The sequence below is a fragment of the Siphateles boraxobius genome, unplaced genomic scaffold, assembly GCF_051911475.1.
Source record: "Siphateles boraxobius isolate OS27281-9 unplaced genomic scaffold, OSU_SipBor_1 6, whole genome shotgun sequence".
Classification (NCBI taxonomy): domain Eukaryota; kingdom Metazoa; phylum Chordata; class Actinopteri; order Cypriniformes; family Leuciscidae; genus Siphateles; species Siphateles boraxobius.
The window spans coordinates 35,480,476-35,502,278 of NW_027509186.1; the positions used below are offsets into that span (position 1 = coordinate 35,480,476).

Consider the following 21,803-nt stretch of genomic DNA (forward strand, 5'->3'; position numbering starts at 1 on the left):
TCCGGCAGCAGCTCACTGTCTTTTTTTTATTTTTCAGATGTGTTTGCAACATCAAAGTATATCGATATAAAATATATTTTTCCTTCCTGGGGGGGGGGGGGGGGATTTATGTTCGGCACACAGAGGAGTTTCGCACGTTCAATAGTTAAAACAACACTGTGTTCATTCGATACATATGCGTACCGAACTGTAGACTCGTACTGAATATGTGTACCGTTCCACTCCTACTTCATACTCTATTGAAGTTCTTTCGTGTGGATTACAAATGTTTTATTGCTTGGATTGTTGCTTAAAGATGCACCAGAGGACTATACTCGAGATCAAAAACTTAACACATAAACATAATTTTCTGACTTTAGATTTGACCCAAAAGTTTGACTATTTGCAAAATAAGGACGGTGTCAGTGAGCAATACAGTAGCACAGGCTCTAAACAGAAATAATGACATTCGCAAGCACAAAGAGACTGCAGCATTCATTTTTGTCTTTTCTCAACTGGTTTCTTGTGATCTTGACAATTTCTTGCAAAAAGCATAAGTATTACAGTAATGCATGGCCTCCAGATATCTAAACGACTCATTCTTGCACAGTTAGCATAAATATTTTCTGCATATTTTCATTTCCATTGTTAAGTTACTATTAGAAGTGCCTTATAAATAAATGAACTTCTGCATTAGATGGATTTAAATATTTATAGCATTTCTTTGTAAAGAATACATGATGCACAGCAAGCACAATTCGGTACATGGGGTGTACTGTTCGGTACTATTCAGGTGGCTGAAGAGGCTGGCCAATAGCAACTGTTAACATAGTTTACTGTTCTATGCTGTATCTACAAGTGACTTTCACTGGCACCTCACATGCTTGCACAACATAACACACTGAAGCTCAGAGGTGGCCAGGAACCAGGGTTTAGGAATCACTTTAAAGGGAAACCAGACTTTTTGTGCATCACTGGTGGATTTAGACAGAAGGCAGAAGAACAATTGCTGAGAAAACCAAAAGAGGACAACAGGTGGGTTCAGGGTATGCAAGGAGACTCAATCATAGGCAGTCGTCTTAATGATATTATAATACCATTCTGTTTATTGTAAAAAGAAAACTTAAGAGTTTGCGTGTAGAATAAGTGGTGAATTAGTAATTGTAAACAATGTATAGGTGGAAATAGTGTATAATTTTGAATAGTTTTTATCATTGTGAAACTGCATCTAACTTTAATACAAGCTACATGACAACACAATGTGCCACACTGAAGCTACTTAAGTAGTTTTTGTTAGTAATGTGTGAAATATTAAAAGCTAAAACAAAACATCTCCAAAAACGGTACAACAAACTTCATTACTTGTTTGTGTGAGAGTCTTGAGGAAATTAAGAAAATGGTACATGTACATACGGGCAAAAACACCTGATAAGGGTACAAATTTAAAACAATCTGTAGACTCTTTCTGTTCGCTGTGATTTAAAGTATCTTGTCACCATTTCACCGATCACTGAATCACTCCGACCAGTTCAGTCAGTGAGTGAGTTGTCTGACAGATTCAGTGATTCACAAACTGACTGATTCATTAAACTGACCTACAATTATTAGTTCACAAATCGAATATTTGCTAGTCCTGGTTAGACTCGACTGAACAAGAGTAAACTCAACTTGAAGATAATCTTTGTTTCAACTCACAAATAGTCACCTCAAAATCCAAAACATGTCATGGCAATTGTCATGAGTTAAAGAGAAGAAATATGTTCAAATTACTTAATGGGGCTATATCATGTTTACAGTGAATAAAATGTTATATAAATCAGGGCAATGACATTCTGGGACATTACAAGAATATAGATGGGAATAAAACTGTAAAGTTTTGTGTATATAAGTGCTGCAGAAGTGGATATTTCTGGCTCGGTACAGGGGGAAAAATATTTTTGAGAAAAGAAAATTGAAATCTACAGACACTAATAAAACACTTAAATGTGTTGTTTAGATGTTTTCTTTCCACTAGTCTGAAGGTAGACCTTATGGAAGCAAAATAGTCTATGAAAAAACTATGGTTTTGCCTGTACTGTCTTGACTTAATCATTTAAAGAGGCCTTCGTTACTGAAAACCCACATCTCAGATTGGTACGCTACTGCCTTGTTACTGAGAAACGTAGATTAACTTTGAAACTTCTCTGCTTTGAGAGTTCTGCTGCTCAACAGTGGTAAAGTTACCCAATGGTTTTCCACTGGTAACTTCTGTCTGGTGTGTGGCTTTCAAATAAGTGAAGCAGCTGATGTTGATGATATTAAATGCACACTTTCTATAGACATTATGCTATAGTTTAAAAATAGTTTTGTTAGTAAAAATAAACATTCGTTTAAAACCAAGTGGCTGTCATTTTTAGTCCGACAGCACCTCACATTTTGTATGATTGTTTAATCTGACATCAATTCATGGAGCTTTTGGTGATTTTAAATCAGTTGGTAAATAAGGCAGACGTACCAAATGTGTAGATGATGTTCATGCATTCATCAAACAGTCCAGGAGAGCTCTGTTCAAACTAATGACTGTGCATATTAAATTACGCGTCGTGAATGTTTTGAGAGTTCTGCTTTTGAGTGGAATGAAATCATCAATATTCTCCAGTGGACTCTGCTGGATTTTGGATCTCCTCCTGCTTTGCGGTTCTATGAAGAACTCCAGTGGGAAGGTAAACGCTCATTGACTCCAGGACAGTAGTTGATAGCTGATTCCAGGGCCCTGAACTTCACTCAACCACATACACATGGAAAGGTAATGGCTTAATGCCAGGTTGAATGAAGTTTCACAGTTCTAATCCAGTTTAGTGAAATGATTGGATTATTCCATGTTTGAAGATGGCGAAGCATTAAATGCATTGCAGTTTTAAATTACGTTTTCATTGTTCAGCCAGTCGGATTCAAATCCGAGTATGAAATGCGGCAGGAATGACATATGTAGATCGGGCAAGATGAGGCCTTATTTCTGCTGATCCATCGCAGTGATGGCCTTGTATACCTGAGGACTGAGTCTTTCATGATACAGCATCACCAAATGGTGATTGGTCGGAATCGGCTGGAATCATTTTGGTCGAGCAACCAGGATATTCTGGACCGTCTGCTCTCTTTCCTCGAAGGAACCAGAGATTTGGTAAGGTGAAATTTTCCTTTACTCCGGTTTAACCGCTGATTTTAGGCCACGCTTAATGGCCTTTAATGGTGCTGAATTTTAACATGCACTAAAAATGCTGAGTTGGACAAACCCAACCATTGGTTTAAACTTTTTAATTAAAGTTTGAAACCTAATAGTATGGTTTATCCGTATTTGACCTAAACATGGGTTGAAACAACCCACAATCTTTATATTTTTTGTTGTCGCTAAAATGACAGACCTATTCATTGTGCCAATCTTTTCAAATTGTTCAGTCTTAAAGGGTTAGTTCATCCAAAAATGAAAATTCTTGTCAATTATTACAGACCTCCATGTTGTTCCAAACCTATAAGACTTTCATTCGTCTTCGGTAAACAAATGAAGATCTTTTTGATAAAATGAGAGAGCTTTGTGTCCCTCCATTGACAGCTACGCACATTTAAACATTCATCAACTCGCACATCAGTTGTAAACAGAAGCTCAAGCATGATCGCTTGATGAGAACAAATCAGGTTCGTTCTCGTGTTACACATGTTTGAGGTTCTGCTCTCTCTCTCTCTCTCTCTCTCTCTCTCTCTCTCTCTCTCTATATCTATCTATATCTATCTATATCTATCTATAGTATTATTATTATTTTTTTATTTTTTGCCATAAACAGTGGTCCTAAAAAGTCACTTACACATAAAGAGGTCCAAATTTCATTGATTTTGATAAAGATCAACAAAAAAAAATTCAAACCTTACCCATGATTTTAAAAAGATTTTCAAAGTTGATGGCTGCAACACACTCCAAAAAAGTTGGTACAGAGGCAAAATAAAACAGAAAAACGTATAGAATATCACAGTTAAACTCTTTTGAAAGTCAGGTGAATAAGCAGGTGAACTGGTAATAGGTGAGGATTTCATGATTGAGTGTAAAAAGAGCATCTCACTCTTTGCAAGAAAATATGGATTATGGATCATCACTTTGTGCCAAATATCATGAGAGCATTGTCAAACAATTCAAAATTCACATTTCTCAATGCTAGATTGCAAAGAATTTGTCTTTCCCCTTCTACCATACATAATGTGAAAAGATTCAGGGAAATCTCAGTACATGTAGGGCAAGGCAGGAACCCTATGTCGGATGAGCGGCACCTTTAAGCCCTCAGACGGCATTGCACGAGAAACCATCATGCGACTGTGTTGAATTCAGCCACATGTGCTCAGCAGTACTTTGGAAAACCATTTTCACTTAAAACATTCTGACGCTGCTTCAAGAAATGCAACTCCAATCTCTGTTATGCAAGGAGAAATCTATACATTTGTTCAATGCGAAGATTTCACAGAGTTCTTCGGCACCGAGCTCATCTCAGATGATCTAAAACAGTGAAAAACTGTCATTGAGTTCTCAGTCCCAAAGACAAAAAGGACATCCAGACTTTCATCAATGACGGGTGCAAAAAGCAAACATCTGTCATGGTATGGAATGCATCAGTGCAAACGGTATGGGAGACTTGCATATGTGTGAAGGTAACACTGACATGGAAGCATATGTTGGGATTATACAGAGACATTTAAAGGACAATTCTGGCCAAAAATGAACCTAGGGCTAAATAACACATGGGTACCGAGGCGACCGTTCTGATGCGTTTTCATGATAATCGAATGTACCCAGTTTTATCGTTATTTTTAGTTTAAAGGCCCTTTAAAGTAAAAATGAAGTATGTGTTCTGAGTTTGTCACACCACAGAAAAATGTGTTATTAGCCACCCAGCCAAATTTGAATGATACAAAAAGCCGGCAAGTACATAAAATAAGCTATCAAAATCTTGAAAAAATGAGCAGTAGTCTCTGCTCTCAAACGCTGGGGGCGTGTCCGCTGTCTGCGCTGAAACCACGCCCACTCGCGGGAAGGCTGCCGTCGCCACACTCAACTGTCACCGCTACAGCCGGAATGGATGCTGGCACAGTTGGCACGCACTGCCGATGAGGGCACCAGTTGTCGGCGCGACGGGAGGATGGAGGCCGAGGCGGGAGATAGTCGGTTCGGCCCCATTCACCTAGCGGATTATCAGTGAATCCCAGTTGTCTCCGACAAAAGTTTATAAAACTATCCCGTGTAAAATGATCACTACAGAGGCGGGTATTGGCGGTGATTCTCAGCTCTCCATTAAGGTGGCTCTTCACAAAATTAATCCACCTCTTTTTGATGTGATCGTTTTTCGGAAATTTAAATAAGGACAAAATCTGTTTTGTACGTGATCGCATCCAGGTAGTACGCATTTCCGGGACGGAGGCATAGCTAGCTACACTGTAAAAAAAAAAACGGTGATTTTCTGGCAGCAGGGGCGCCAGAAAATGTCTGTTAAAAAATGGACAAATACTGTCAGGAAAAAAACAGTAAAAAAAAGTAATTTCTTATCCTATAATTATGGTTCATTACTGTTATTCTACAGATAAATATCTTTCATTATCTGATATAATGTTAATTTACTGACCTATTGAAGTATTAATATCTGTTTTGTACCATAGTAATACACTGACAACCAACAATCACAGCAATAATGAGTCACATGATCAATCAAAGCTCTTCACAAGCAGCTCTTCCACTAGAGAGCTAAGACTAATATGTAGAAACTGCACAGTGTCATTCGAACAAACATTAAACACCATCATGGTAACACACATGAAATTTTAAAAATGCAAACATTAGTTTAACAACATTAAAAGTAACATAAAACCCTAATATACATAACTGATTCGAAAAAACTATGAAGAAACATTATTTCAACAAAAACACATCAAATGTGAAGTGTCACGCAGGGAATTGTGGGAATTTCAATTTACGGTTTTACACTGTAAATTATACAATGACTTGTTCTTTTTAACTTTCAAAAACTGTAAATTTAATGGTATTTTACAGTAAAATTACATTAAATGTACCATTAGATCTATCACAGTTATTTACCGTATATAGTACGGAAACTTTGTTAACCAATTAACAGTTTTTCACTGTAGCATTTTTACAGTCTTTTACCATTAAAATCACGATCATTTTTTACAGTGTAGCAAACTGTAGACTGTAGTAACTAATAATACTGACAGTAACTTGCGATTGAGCGGCAAACTGATGTGAATGTGCTCTATTTATATTGTTAGAGGAGGGGGCAGCCTCAGTAGCTCTAGTGCGTCATCAAGTAGGGGCGTGTCCAGGAGCTCAGGCACTCCAGTGCGTCATTGAGCCCCGTTTTAGACCCGCCCAAAAAATCCAGAACACAGAAATGGTGAAAAAATGTTTAACGGTCTAACTACACAATTCAGTACTTCACAGTTCACAGTCTTTGTAATATGTTTTAGCATTACATTTCTAACATTTATAATGTTTTGAATTTTTTTTTTAGAATTGCCTTTACAGGGACTTTAACCACATATTAGTTTATACCGCTAGTGTATGGGGCATAGAGTAAGTAAAAATAGAAATCGCTAGTTAATACCACTAACAAGGCTCAAAATAGCCCCACAATAACACGGTAGCATAATGAGGGTCTCTATCTGCAAATCAAAGCATTGAGAACTTTTTAAGTGTACAGACAGTTTAATAAGAGGATACTTTATAAAGACAGTACACTTCGCGTATACAAGCAGGTGCCATCTTTGGAAAACCGTCTCGACCAGTTGAATCACGAACGCCGTGCTACGTGAGCTGAACTGTGACTATCGACCATTCGCCGTTCGTTGTTGACCCCAATTATGCTACCGTGTTAGTGTGGGGCTATTTTGAGCCTTGTTAGTGGTATTAACTAGCAATTTTTATTTTTACTTATTCTATGCCCCATATACTAGCGTTATAAGCTAATCTGTGGTTAAACTAAAACTAACGTTAAAACTGGGTACATTCAATTATCATTAAAAAGCATCCCAGAGAACGGTCGACTCGGTACCCATGTGTTATTTACCCCTAGGTTCATTTTTGGCCGGATTTGTCCTTTAATGGCATCAAGATGACATCTTTCCTGGGAAGCAAGACAATGCCAGGCCTCATTCTGCACATGCTAAAACAGTGGTTTCTAGACACGCTACTACACGTAGAAGGGATGTACTTCTGCCTGCACTCCAGATCTGTCTCAGGTTTGACATTAACATGCGCCAAATGCGGGTGTATTTCAGCAGTGGTGTGTAATGGTCACTCTTACTAGCAGCATTGGCAGGTTGAATTTTATATGTACATTTTTCACTTTTAAAAAGGAATATGAAATAATACACTATGCCGTGTAGTGTTGTCAAAAATATCACTCTTTAATTAATACCTATCGATACTGAATTATCTTAAACGCTTCCAATACTCATTTTCCACAGAATAGATACACGATACCAGCTGCGCTTTTTCTGTCTCTTATCTTGACACACAAACCGATTTTGTGCTCACACACATAAAGCTGCCACTCAGTACTAAATTGAGTTCATTTTTGCTGCTTATTGCATTTAAACAGTCAAATACACACAAAATCATGCCAAAATGTAGATGCTGGTGAGTATTCACGTAAACACTGTCAGTTATGTTTTAGTGAACGTAAACCGTTGAGAAAGAAAACGCATGTGTAACAGTATAATGGATCAGTGCATCAGGTCTTTAAGTGACAGCAGCCTAATATACCTGCTGCAAAATTATAAGATATTAAAAATATCTATATAGTTTTCCCCAAAAGGTATCGATGTCAAAATTGTGGCCAGTGAAAATTCTGAGTGACTTGTAACTTTGGAAAAGGAAAGGTGATGTGACCCAGTGGTAAACATGCCTCTGTCCCAACTTTTTAGGAGTGTGTTGCAGCCATCAAAATTAAAATTTGCTTATATTTACTAAATGTACTGAAGTTGATCAGTGAAAACTTTTAAAATCTTTTCTTTGTCCTTTTTTCAGTTAAAGAAAGTTAACAAATCACAGATTCTTGATTTTATTGCATTTTATAAAATGTCCCAAATTGGACTTGTGGGTTGTAAATGTTTAATACTAATACACTTTTTCAATGTACTTAAGACATCTAATTTGATAACAGATTTATTCTGTTATCTGTTTATTTATTCAATCAATGCGTTGTTTTTTTTTTTGTTTTTTTTTTTTTAAACAGTGGCCTAAAATGGATTTTGGCACTTCATTCACAAATAAAAATGTCTGAATTTCATTGCATTAGATGAAAAATATCAAACCAAGTGCCACCAACAAACAAATTATGCATTAGCTTTTCCCACTTTTCTGAGTCACATTTTATCAATTAATTTTATTAAACTTTCAAAGTTTGCCTAGTATCCTTGCAGAAAAACTGCCAGCATGGTTCTTCACAAAGTTTGATAACCAGGAAGTGTGCAAGACTTTTTTTATTTAAATAAAAACCATGTGTTTTGATATTTTGTTATGATTCGAATACATTTACAATTTTAGTTTGTTCAAAATACTTTTGGGGCCACACTCTCCAACGAATGAAATGCTGTTTTTCACATAAATAAGGTGAACAACAGTGCGATTAATAACAAGATTAACATGTTTTAATCATTTTGCAGTTCTTAAATCCTTATAAAGTAGCAACAACAGCAGCAATATGAGAAAAGGACACCCAAAATAATGAATAGTTAATTCTTTAATAAATTGAAATAAAGTGCTTTCTAATTGAATCTATGATTGGCTAGCAACTTGTTAATACAGTATTAATATTAATTTTAATATTTCTAGGGTATTTGACAGCGGCTTCAAATGTTACTCATACAGTCAGTATTCAGAATAGTTAATCTATAGCATGTGTCATGGCGCTGATTACTTCATGTGTCACTTGCATCTTTTTTACTCATCGTCTTACTTTATAGAAACAAGTAAAAATTGGAAATCTGTGGCACAAGACATCACCATGTTGTCAAGTGCATGTTTTTTCCTTGTTTCTGTAAACAGGGATGAGTCAAAATGCCATTGTTGTAATCGGCAGCATGTCACAGTTTAAAAGAATAAACTTAAATGTATTTTTATTTTATTTTATTGAGGACACTTTAAACGCCGAAGTCCACCGTTAATTATTTGGATCCAAAACTTTTACTGCCATTTTAAAAGTAAATAGCTTTTCTCTGCTCTGGAAGAAACGGCATTGACAGCCATTCACTTTACTACATCTGTTATGGCTTGTTAGTTCTTCATAGTTGCTCCTAAATGACTGATCAAAACTGCCCTGATGCTGTTTTTTCCTGCTTGATGTTACACTGTATTGAGGACAGAGCTCAATGTTAGCATATGGTCCTACAGTCAACCATTTGATCTCTAAACTGTAAAAAAAATAAAAAAAAATCCTGTTGTTTTTACAAAAACAAAAACTTGGCAGCTGTCACTAGTGAAAAATAAATACACCAAAATGTTTTTGAAATACATTTATTTTATGCTAAGTATACTACAAATTCATTTACATATTTATGTTAATTGCACTTTTGGTATACTAAATTAATATATAGGCCTACTCAAATTCTGCTAAATTGGAACAACTAATTTTATACTTAATGCACTTTAGTTATCCAGAAATAGTGCCGAGGTCCAACTAAAGATATACTTAAAGTCCCCCTGTAGTCAATAATTGTATCCATTAAAACTCATCTTTGATCACCAGAATGACATATTTAAATGTTTCTTCCTTGAAAAAAAATGCCTTAAAATAGAATGTAACTCTACACCCTTGTCTCATTTAGTAGATGCGGTTTTATGAATATGCAAATTAGCCTCATCTCCACTCACACCAGTTCACAAATCCACTCGATGTCGATCACATGTTGCTGATTGGCCCCCAAACCCCTCTAGAGGGACCAAGGGCCACAGTTGCACAAAATCCTGTGGGAAACACTGATTGTATAAAAAAACAGTAAAATTATAAACATTTACAGAACAGTTTTAAAAAAAACTGATAATGTAATAATAATGCAGATGGTAAAATAATCAAAGTTCATCAAATAGCTTATCCACAAGCTGATGCATACACAGGTAATAGACATGACTTTGAATATACATGAATAATCCAATACATATTCATTAAACAACAGATGTAGTATCATAAAACCCAAATGTACATAAGTGATAACAAAAACCATTAAACAATTATTTAAACAAAATACCTTCAAATGTGAAGTTTTAAGGTCCTTTAAGTTTAAGAGTCCGAAATTCTCGCACGTTAAAAAATAAATACGACCCCACCATAATTTTAAAGGTTCCTAATTTTGTTTTAGAGGTCTCATGCAAAAGGTTTACATGCATCAAAGGTCAAAAAACCCTTTATTTTCTCATAATATACATTGCATGTAACCTCATTTCTCAAAGAGTTTGAAAACCGTTCATTCAAAGATTGAGTCTCTAAACCCCTCCTCTCCGAGAGCCTACTCTGCTTTGATTGGTCAGACGGCCCAGTCTGTTGTGATTGGTCGACCGCTTACAGCACGTGTTGAAAATTGAACACCCATTACCATATCTGGTTTTCAGCTCCGGATGTTCCTCAGCACTTACACAGATACACAGTGATACGAACAGGAAAGATGGCGGCAGTTTTATCATATCAATTCCAGCATGAGTCTCGTCCTTTTGAAGTGCAGCAAAATGGATTTGCTTTTTCAACTCAGAAAACAGCGTCTTTTCAACTTGACAACACAAACCAAACTCTTCCCGTCTCAGCTACAACTGCAGTGTTTGAGGGTCAAAGTAGATGCTGTTCGTTGACAGCCAATGAAGACCATATGGACATTATGTAAATTTGTTACATTGTGTTGTTACATATAGTGTATGTAACAGGAAGTGAAACTGGAATAACTGACGACTCGTATCAGCAGTTCACAATCGAATTTTTCTTTTAGGAGACAATTTTATTTGTGGTGCACTTCGATCTTTGATACCTTGCAGACTTTTACGTTCACAAACAGCAATATAACACACATGGCGTGAAGGGTTATTTTTGAAAAAGCATAGGGACACTTTAAAAGAGTTTTGTAGATGAATATCTTAATTTATATAATTACTTTTATAGCATTTTCACAGTTCCAGCATCATACATTTGTATGACTAATGTTCTTAATTTTCTGGTCATAATCAAACCGGAAAACTCATTTTTTGTGTGTGCTTTCATTGTTTTTTTCGCTTTGCACATCGACTATAGATGTGTACTTTTTTTTTTAGAACATATTGCAAAATTCTTTGAATAAATGCATAACTCCTGCTTATTAAATTATTTATTTGTTATTTATAACTAATATTATTGTTTATATAAAACAAGGTATGCAGGTATGTATAAAATATGTTGAAAGCGCTCTAAAAGAAATGACTGTTCCACCATTTGTCTTTTAAAGGCATATTAGTAATTTGTCCTGTTCCCCATACTTTAGCAATGGCTAAATAAAGCAAATTAATTTTCACTCAAAAGCAACTTGGACATTTACAAAATTCTGAATAGTTCATGAACAGAAATTCAAATGGCTGTTTCACATTGCTTTTATTGTACTGTGCAATCTTGGCAACCCTTTTTTAAATACTGGTGGACGTAAACGCAGCCTGATGGTTCAGGATCCAGTCTGCTAACTCAAATGTTGAAGGTTCAGTCTCAAGAAGGTCTGATCCGGGACCTGGAGAGTTACTGGGATCTCAAGCCAGCATCAGGAACAGTCTGTGCTGTACTGTAAGTGCTGTGGATGATGATTCCCCTGAGAAACACTGACAGGATATTGTGCATGAACTACAATAACCTGTATTAGCCTTTAATGCTATGCAGTTTTTTTTTTTTACTTTAGTAGTAGTATGTATAAATCCTTTGTCCTGATTGATAAGTGAGTAGGGAACTTGCATGCCAGACAAACAATGTTCCTCTAGTGGAGCAGGAGGTCGACTTCCTTTCAAACAATTGAATCAAAAAGTATTTGGACACTTAAAGGTGCAGTGAGCAATTTCTGAGAACCCAAACAAACACACCCCTCCTTCATTGCTCCGCCCCCAAAATGCACAAGGATGCAATGCAAGAGTGGATGTGTCTTTATCATAGCTGAAGTGAAGCAAAATAATGCTTTGTGAAAAATAAAGCGAAGATGACGAACAGACAACAAGGAAGGACAAAAAAATGAAAATACACATTACACAAGGGTTTGTTAGTCGCCAGCAGCTCCAGACAAACAATAACACTCAAAACTGTCCTGTACTAGAGCTAACATTATAGTTAACAGCATGTCTTGGTTCTGGGAAACGGTAAAACTAATGTTACTCACATATGGAGCAGAAACAACTTTCAACCTCGCTGTCCTTTTTCAGGCCTTCCTACTTCTGTCTCTCCAGCACTGGAAAGCTTTTCTAATATTAACGCATGCCCTAAAGCTCTTGCCCCTCTGAGCTTTTCTCTTTTGTAATGTTTCTCAGCCATCTCTCTTATTACAGTCTTTCTTTAAATATCTCCCTCTTGCTCACTCAACTCCCCCAATCATGTGGACACGCCCCCTACTGCCGATTGGCTCACTCTCCTCTCCCATCATGAGTCGACATGCCCCCTGCTGTTGATTGGCTCATTCTCCTCCCCCATCATGAGTGGACACACCCCCTGCTGTTGATTGGCTAACTCTTCTCTGCCATCATGAGTGGACTCGCCCCCTACTGCTGATTGTCTGCAAGTGTGTTGTGCTGCTCTGTCTGATCCACTTTCCAACAGCGTTTCTCCGAAATCACTTACTGCACCTTTGAGGCACACAAATGTCTGAACGTCATTGTGTTAATGCTGGAATACACTACACAACTTTTAAAATCTGAACTGATTTTAAAACACTAGGCATCATATGCTTCACCACTTTGTAAATGGTTACAAATTGAAAATGGGCATCATAGAGTAAATGACTACCAGACTTTTTAAGTTCCAAACACAACAAGCTCATGCAGAAACATGCACCTCGTATAGGAGATGAATGATACATGAAAACAATGTGCTCTAAAATCAGTTCAAAATATCAAACATGCTTGACCACCGCAGTCTGGATGGAATTAAAGTTTGAAGCTAAAAATCAGAGACTGTGTCCATCATATCCAGAATCTCAGGACACAGAGTCTGTGTCCAATATCTCCAGACTGGCTCTGACTTTCCACAACTAGCGTCTACTCGTCCAGACTGTAAATCGTGGGAAAAAACAGTACAAATGTGTATTCCATTCCATATCTTTTTAGATCTTAAAGATTTATAACATAGAATTTGTTTTGTTTTAAATTCTAAAACTGGTCAAAATGAGGGGAAAAGTATTGTGCCACATTCTGCTTGCTTGGTATTTTGGCATTTTATCTAATGCAATGGTTTTCAGACTATTTAAATGTCTAAATACTTTTGGTTACAATGTACAGCTTTATAGTTTGTTTGTTTTTGTAATTTTTGGTAACACTTGAAAGTTATGCTCAAATCATTAGTTATTGCATTGCATTAGGTATTATGATCTAACCATGAACAATATTGGACATAATTTATCAATCATTGTTAACGTGCATTTCTACACATACTATATATCCTTTACAATTTTTTAAAGATGTATAAATTTGCATTAGCTGATCTATTATGAACGAACATGAATTAACAATGAATAGTAGTACTTTTTTTTATAAATGAAACTTAGCGTAGATTAATACATGTTCCCTGAGACTTAATGAATTAACTCCGGTTCACAAATGGAATCTTGTTGCCATATTTTTAAATGGCATTTCACATAGCCTATACATATGTGAACATATACATATAACAAAACATACAAAAAACTAAACATAATGATTTAAAATCCCCAAAAGGAAAGTCTATGAATAAGTATTGTAGTAACTGAATCACAGGTGAGCATAGATGGCTGAATGCAGCTCTGTTTATGTATTCTTCAGCCACGTACTGTTTCGCTGGACACATTTGCAGGTTCATCTATCTTTATAGGATTTAACAGCTTTCTTAACACTTACATGTCAGAGTCAGCACTTCTGTCTCAGTGTTGAGCATGTCACAGTCAAGAGACCACTGTTGCATCAATCTCTTCTTCATTGAGTCTATTAAAGGTGGAAGTGTTACAGTTCAATGTACCAAACAACTACTTGCATTGGTGAGGTTTTATTACCAGTCCATGCAGCCACGATATACGGTATATTAATCTTTAGTTTGGGAATGTGCCACTAGATGTCATCAGTCTGCCGTCATTCTGCATGCTCATTATAAGTGTTTGTGTACGGAGGCGTTAGTCAGGATTGTGCTCATGGAGAGTCTCTAGGGTCAGCGGATATACGGGACTTAGTTCATCCATCTGTGTGTGTGTGTGTGTGTGTGTGTGTGTGTGTGTCTGGAACCAAACTTCAATGCAATATTGAAATATAAAGATACGTGCTGAACAGTGAATACATCAATATTACTGGAGCGAAACCTAAAGTTTTCTATCAAAGTGAAACAAAACAAAATATTTACAGAGATGTTGGACTTTCTCAGCTTTTTGGATTTTCATGCCATTGGATCGTGGAATCTTGGCTGTTGCAGAACAATTTCTGAGGGAAAACTGTTGCTAGATTTGTCAAACTTTGTGAAGTTCAAGTGAATGGTTGTCTGTCTCGATGCTTATTGCATCTAAATGGAGGGAAATTCTGACCACAGTCAACACTTCTAAATCGGTTCTGTCTGCACAGAATAGGGAAGAATTGCAACTCTCAATCGTTTTCTAAATGAGAAAAACAATACCAGGCATGAAAAGGTATTGGTTAAAAGATGACAGAAAACACCCTGGTGGCTCCTATACGTCACTGTCTCCTTCCTGGATCTTGTTGAAAGCTAACAAGAAACAGCAGCTCTAATTTCATTGGCTGGTTTATGCAACTCCTGGGCTTTTCACACTTGAAGTATAAATAACCCTGGGTCATTCTTCTCGTGCTATTACTCCACAGTCAACCTGTTCTACCATTACGCATCCTCTATATATACATTGCAGACTGTAATATCAAGTTTTTCCAAAATGGATGTTTTGGACTATAAAGGTAAGAATGAATCTTCACTCCAGTTCGGGTGTTTCCTGTAACTATTTTTCATTCCAACCCCCCCCCCAAACACTGAAATCACAGTTTATTCAATGCGCTGTATTTCTGTGTCCAAAACATGTGAATATGAGGACACACGTGAATATGAGGCATGCGATTGCTTGTCGGTTGGTTGTCGGTTGCTAAGCATCTAGTCATAACATTTTAACACTGCGTTGTTTCACACTGTACAAGTTTGGCACCGTAATGCAGAGTTATCAGCGCAAAAGTGGTGCTATTTACAAGTGTGAAACATTCCTTTAACCAGGGTTAAAAGTGAGGGTCAGAACGACGATAACGCACAATATGAACAGCCCTTTGGTGTTTATTAGTATTTTAACAGATCACAGCAAGTTTAGCAGAAGCAGAACTGTATATTACATTTTATCTGTCTATCTTAGTCTGTGATGTTATAACTGTATTTGGAAGGACAACAAATATATTGCATACATTCAGATCATTTCTTCAATGATTCATTCAGTTAATACTTTTTTTATTTTAATACTTTATATTTCATTATAATGGTTGTTTTTCTACTGGCAGTCTATTATTGTGATATTTCAGATACCCAACAACAACAACAACAACAAATCTGCACATAAAAAAACATTCAGGTGCTTTGAAGAATGGAAATCTGGAATACACAAAACGACTTTTAAAATCATACACTTGACGGCTTTGTAAATGGTTACAGAGAAAAACTGTCAGTCATGACAGAATCACACAAACCGATTTCTCAAGTTGTTCCAGAAACTCAAGCAGAAACTCCTCATTGCCAGGAGATGCATATCAAACAGACACTGTGTTGTAAAATTAGCTCAAAATATCAAACATATTGGATCTCTTCTGAATGAATGTAATCAAAGTCTGAAGCTGAACAACAGAGTCTGTGTGTATCATACATTACGTGATTTTATTCTGTGAAATCGGTCAACACAAATCTGCAGACTGGTTCTGACTTTCGCCAGCATTGTTGACTGTAAATTTTGGCAAAAATCAAGTAGTGGATTCCTGAAGAATTGGATGGCCCAGAAAAAGGTGGCAAAGTGGACCAGACCTCATGCTGATAGTCAAAAGATTGGCTTTGTGAGACTGGATTTGCACAAATGTTTTTGAGTAAATGTTATTTCACTCGGTTATTTCTAAACTTTCCTGCTGTCAGGTGAGTTTGGTGAAAATAAGTCATCTTGTGAAGAGGATGATCTCCACAGGATTTTATATCAACTTCCAAAATCTTTTCATGTTGGTGCTGACATTGTCAGACTGATACGATGCCAGGGTCAGCCGATGGATTTTGCTGAATCAGATGATTTTTTCCTTTACATTTCAAAAAATTTAATTGAAGAAGAAACCTCTTCATAGTTTTGAATGGGATCTGAATGTTGTACAGTACCTGTGCATGTAAGATCTTTAGATTTTATTGTGTGACTTCAGATGGCAGGAAATCAATTTTAAAGTCCACCTGTAGTCCATTTTATCCCTTAAAACTCATCTTTAATCACCAAAATTACATATTTAAAAGTTTTTTCCTTGAAAAAAAACGGTCTTCATGCCTTAAAATAGCTTGAATGTGACTCTACACCAGAGGTCTTCAATCCTGCTCCTGGAGGGCCACTGTCCTGCAGAGTTTAGTTCCAACCCTAATCAAACACACCTGAATCAGCTCATCAAGCTCTTCAGGATCTCTTGAATATGTGCTGAAGCAGGTTGGAACTAAACTCTGCAGGACAGTGGCCCTCCAGGAGCAGGATTGAAGACCTCTGCTCTACACCCTTGCCTCATTTAGTATACGCGGTTCTATGAATATGCAAATGAGCCCCGCCTCCACTCACTCACAGCAGCTCAGAGATCCACTCGTTGACGATCACACGTTGATCTGATTGGTTACAAGGTAGTCCGGGCGTCAGAAACACAAGCGATTTAAAACTGTTTTGACATGAATTTACACATGGTTTGTCTTAAAGAATATTAAAAACACCGCATAGACATATAAACAAAATTAAAAGCTGGATTTTCACCACAGGGGGTATTTAAATTTGTCTTTCAAATGAAAAGTCCCCCTTCAACAGAATTCATAGTTTTACGCTGCAGTTGATTTACCCTCCACCTATGACATTATTGTTTACTACTACTTCTGGGATTAATCCTCACTTTTGATTGTTTGCAACAAAGAACACACAGAACACTCTTTGCCTACTCATGTCCAGTGTTGGGGGTGATGTTAGGTATCAAGTAATATGAGTTACTTAATCTGATTACGTTTTTCAAGTAACTAGTAAAGTAACACATTACTTTTCAATTTACAACAAAATATCTACTTCAAACTAGCAATGCATCTAACTGATTTTTCTCAAAATGAAAAAAAAAAAGTGAAATGCAAACTCAGAATATTACACAAGCCTACAATAATTAAATGTTAAATAATACAAATATACTTTATGTATTTAATCTCACTTTATTAAACAATGTATTTGCTGCTGACCTTTGATGAGACGATTCAACCATATGAATAAGCAAAAATGACTTTAGTTAAACTGTTTAACAAATGTGTTTAACTTAAACATCACATTTGTAATTTGTAGTTTTTATTACTGTAGTAAGGCCCTGTCCCAATCGGCACACTTCATATGCACCTTTGGTCTTGTGGACTAACAATGGCTGCCGTGTGCACGCGTCCGATAAGTCCATGAGACCATAGGGTGTCTCATTTAGTCATTTTCCGTTTCAGAGAAGTGCTTTGCGGTCGATATGTGCACTTTTGCCAAGCCCACACTGAAGAGAGCTCCGCAGCGAACTTCCCGACAGTCAAAGTGGCATTTCGTCATGAAAGTGCGGACTCCGAGGAAGACCTTGAGTGTTTAGGGTGCCATTTGGGACAGGCGTACTTTCTGTACAGGCCTGAATACATTTGCCAAAAATATGTTTTTGTTATTAAAAAACAAACAAACAAGCAAGCCCAGCCCAGGTGAGAAAATGTGATGCAAAAATAACGTAACAAAATACCATAAAAAGTAATTAACATAATTAGATAGTTTTTTGGGGAGTAACAGAATATTGTAATACATTACTTTTAAAAAAGTAACATTCCCCAACACTGCTCATGTCCCAATAACCATTTCTGTAGGATTACTCAATCATTGATGTTGGAAATGTCCTTTCACACAGCACTTCCTCACCCATTTCCTCTCTGTATTACAGAGTCCTTTGGTTCAGACTGTTGCCTCAATGAATGTCGTCCCAGGACCCCTTCCTAACATGAGTTTACCTCCTCCGGCCATGATCACAGGAGCATCCCCTCCATCTTTCTCTCCTCTTGGATTCAACCCGCCACAGATGCCTACAGGTACGAACGATCGATAGATAGATAGATATATCGATAGATAGATCGATGAAGCATGAAATAATAACACAAATTCACCTTATCATGATTTGTTTCATACAGGATTCCCTCCTGTCATCCCAGTGTCCTCTATGAAACCTTCTCCATCCATCAAAGGTACAGCTGATCAAGTGTCACTTAATATACAGTTAGATCCAGCATGAAATCCAAATTGGCCATATATACTTTAATATATATTTTAAATGGTTCATTATTGAAATTGTCTTATTGTAAATGATTCATAAGTGCATGTTATTCCAAAGAAACTTTTATGGTTTTTAAAACGTTTCAAAATGAATCTTTTATCTTCTTAGGCTAAGGTTGTAAAACTCTGAAATGAAACCATCCAGTCAATTACAGATGAGCAAAATTAAGTGATGCTTTATAAAACTAGATGATGAATATCCTGTAATTTATCGCCTAACTTGACTGGAAGATTTATAAATGTGTAAATGATGTTCGAGATCATTAATATCCTAAAGCTAGTGTCGTTTTTTTTCTTTTGTAATATCAGAAAGCCCAACCAAAGAACCTTCAGAAGACACTCTTGAGGGTCCCAGGAGTCACGTGGACCCGACAGGAGCTCAAGCGCTCAGCCCGCCACCTCTTACGGGGATTTTGGGGTCCAGACCGGGACCCCTACCACCACATCCCCCTGTGGGGCTCCGCCCACCATTCATGCCGCATTTCCCCAATAACGGGCCTCATCCCATCCGCCCCCCTCAAAATATGCCCCCTCAGATGATGCCCCCCAGGGGCCCCAACCCAATGTTTGGTGAACCCCCTGTGGGCCGTTTCCGGATGCCCATGATGGGCCCTCCAAGACACGATTTCCCCCCAAGACACGATTTCCCCCCTCACAGGCCCCCCATGGGTCCTAGGGGAGAGGAACCGCACTGGCCGGACAGATTTGGAAACGAGCCACCATTTCATCGGGGTGGGTGGGGCAGGGGCGGCCCTCGTGGAAGAAGTCGCTTTGGGAACTGAGTTGGGTGCTTTTTTTTTTAGGGGCCAATGGCTTCAGCTCCGAATGGACTGCGGGAAACGGGACTCTGCGTCCTGTTGACTGGAACGGGAATACGGAGAACACATGGAATTAACAGACAGTTTCTAAAGTTCACGTCTCCGAATACCAGTGATGGTGCTCACCTTTCTACATGTCGTTATATTCGTTTGAATAGGCGAGACAGAACAAGAAATCACATATTATGAAATTCCCGTTTGCACTTTGTCGCTTCATGTAAAATATTTAAGACGTTACACTCACTACCATAGACTAACATTAGAGGTCTAGTGTAAAGTGTTTCATGTAAATAGTCCAGTTTTGCACACTTCACGATAGTTGTATATGAAGAAACCATCTCTGGAAAATGTTCAGTCCAGCTTCCGTTGTGTATATTTGGAGGAAATATTTAGTTTAAAGCTTCTGTAGCCTTTCAGCGAGGAAGAATAGTGTAAGTACTGTGTTGTGTAATCATTACGGCTGTAGGTTATACTCTTGTCGGCGGTAGAGCATCATCTTTGGCGGTTTAATTTTACGAAGCTATTTTTTTACCAATCATTCTTGGTTTCTTTTCCTGTCTTAATGGTTTATATTAACATGCTAAAAGGAACACGAGTAAAAGTTGTGGTTATGTAAACTGACTTGTTCGTTTTTATTGTTTGTTTGTTTATTTGTTTTTGTGCAAAGACTTTACGTGAAGTTTTACAGTGATCTCAGAAGAGGGCGCCAATAGTCAAGACTCAGACCTGACCCCTGTCAGTCTGGTAAAGTGTTAAAATGTATTTCCCAACACACCTGTCAGTGAACATTATATATTAACTACATTTCAGTTATTAATTTGCATGGTGATTAAAATGAAAACATTCAGGTAATTGTGAAACGAAAAAGTTTACAGTTGAATTATTCCAGAAGATTTCGGGACATATATTTAATATTTCTCAATTTTATATAAATATGGTTAATTTGATGTTATGAGAAAATATTTCACTTCAGTGCTGATAAAGATTTTAGCTCTTTTAAATTGCAATAAAAACTATAATATTGTTATAATAATAATATATTATTATTAATATATTGTATATAGAATAAATTATTTATTATTAATATTATTATCATATATTATTACTATTTCGTTGTTTTATGAATATTATGTTTGTAATTGCATAAAATATAAAACCCATAATTAATTAAATAATAATTAAAAAATGTACATCCATTGAGAAGAATTATTAGTAACACTCTATTTTACAGTGTCATGCTACATATGTTAGAATCGCATAATTACATGATGCAACTAACCTTAAACCAAACCCAATCCTATAAGTAGGCTACATATAGTTAGTTATTATTACTCAGTATTTGTATAATTACAGTGTAACTAGGACACCTTAAAATAAAGTGTAACCGAATTATTATTTGTTCTAGTATTAATTAAACACACAATCACACACACATACACGTACACACTGTACCAACAAGTGTGTGCGCGCGCAACGGTAAGCTCTGGTGTTCCACGGTTACAGCGCGCGCTCCTCCCTTCAGCCGCGAGCTAAACACTAGAAGCGCGTGTGCTTGACAGGAGAGACGCGCTGGATGCCATGATGTCTCGCATCACCGCCAGTCACCACACACACAGAATACCATACGGAATGATGACAGGTATGTACACATAATACTTCAAATTTGTAAATGAATGGCATTATTTTGTGTGGAATTGCATTGAGGCGATAAACGGTGATGCGCGTGACTGCGGCATCACTAGATACCCCACGTGCTGGCCGCGAAATGTTAATTGACTCGCTGTAATTGTGTTTATCTAGACTGCATGAATGCCCATAAAAATGTCCCGAAAGCCGCCTTTAGGTTGCTTTCAGTGATTCTCCTCTAACCGTTTTTGGTTCCCGCCCTGGTCAGCAATTTCTTACGGAAATTTTGAATTGAAAGCAACCCTAACCGGATCCTAATGGGAATTTACAACATATTAACCTACAATAACTAGGCATACAGTCAGAGTATCTCAGATGCCCTTGTGGAACATAACAAATTAAGAATCTTCAAACTTTCACTTTACCCATCCAGTAACATCTTATTTGATCCTTTTGAGAATTTATAATTTCTCCATTATGGTTCCAACATTTTTTTCACTGTATGGAGTATGTTCTGGGAACATTAGTTTATGGTTTTAAGTCAAACGAACCTTTACGAAACGCTCTGTTTTTATTAGAGTTCTGACAACATTTGTT

At 37.0% G+C, this 21,803-nt stretch overlaps 2 protein-coding genes across 6 annotated transcripts in view; both read left to right on the forward strand.

The window, feature by feature from the left end:
• scaf4b (SR-related CTD-associated factor 4b) overlaps window positions 1-20,197 on the forward strand; it is a 38,134-nt gene extending 17,937 nt beyond the window's left edge. For 3 of the 4 annotated variants that reach the window (XM_077207005.1, XM_077207008.1, XM_077207006.1), the window contains 3 exons: window positions 18,377-18,521; window positions 18,621-18,674; window positions 19,072-20,197. In XM_077207005.1, the coding sequence (XP_077063120.1) occupies window positions 18,377-18,521; window positions 18,621-18,674; window positions 19,072-19,544 (672 nt within the window). In that variant the 3' untranslated portion in view covers window positions 19,545-20,197. The remainder of the gene's footprint in view (window positions 1-18,376; window positions 18,522-18,620; window positions 18,675-19,071) is intronic. The other variant, XM_077207007.1, reaches the window with a different exon arrangement.
• An 887-nt stretch (window positions 20,198-21,084) lies between these two features.
• tiam1b (TIAM Rac1 associated GEF 1b) overlaps window positions 21,085-21,803 on the forward strand; it is a 94,885-nt gene continuing 94,166 nt past the window's right edge. Inside the window, exon 1 of one of the 2 annotated variants that reach the window (XM_077206974.1) lies at window positions 21,085-21,219. The gene's annotated coding sequence lies outside the window, so the exon portion shown is untranslated. The remainder of the gene's footprint in view (window positions 21,220-21,803) is intronic. The other variant, XM_077206977.1, reaches the window with a different exon arrangement.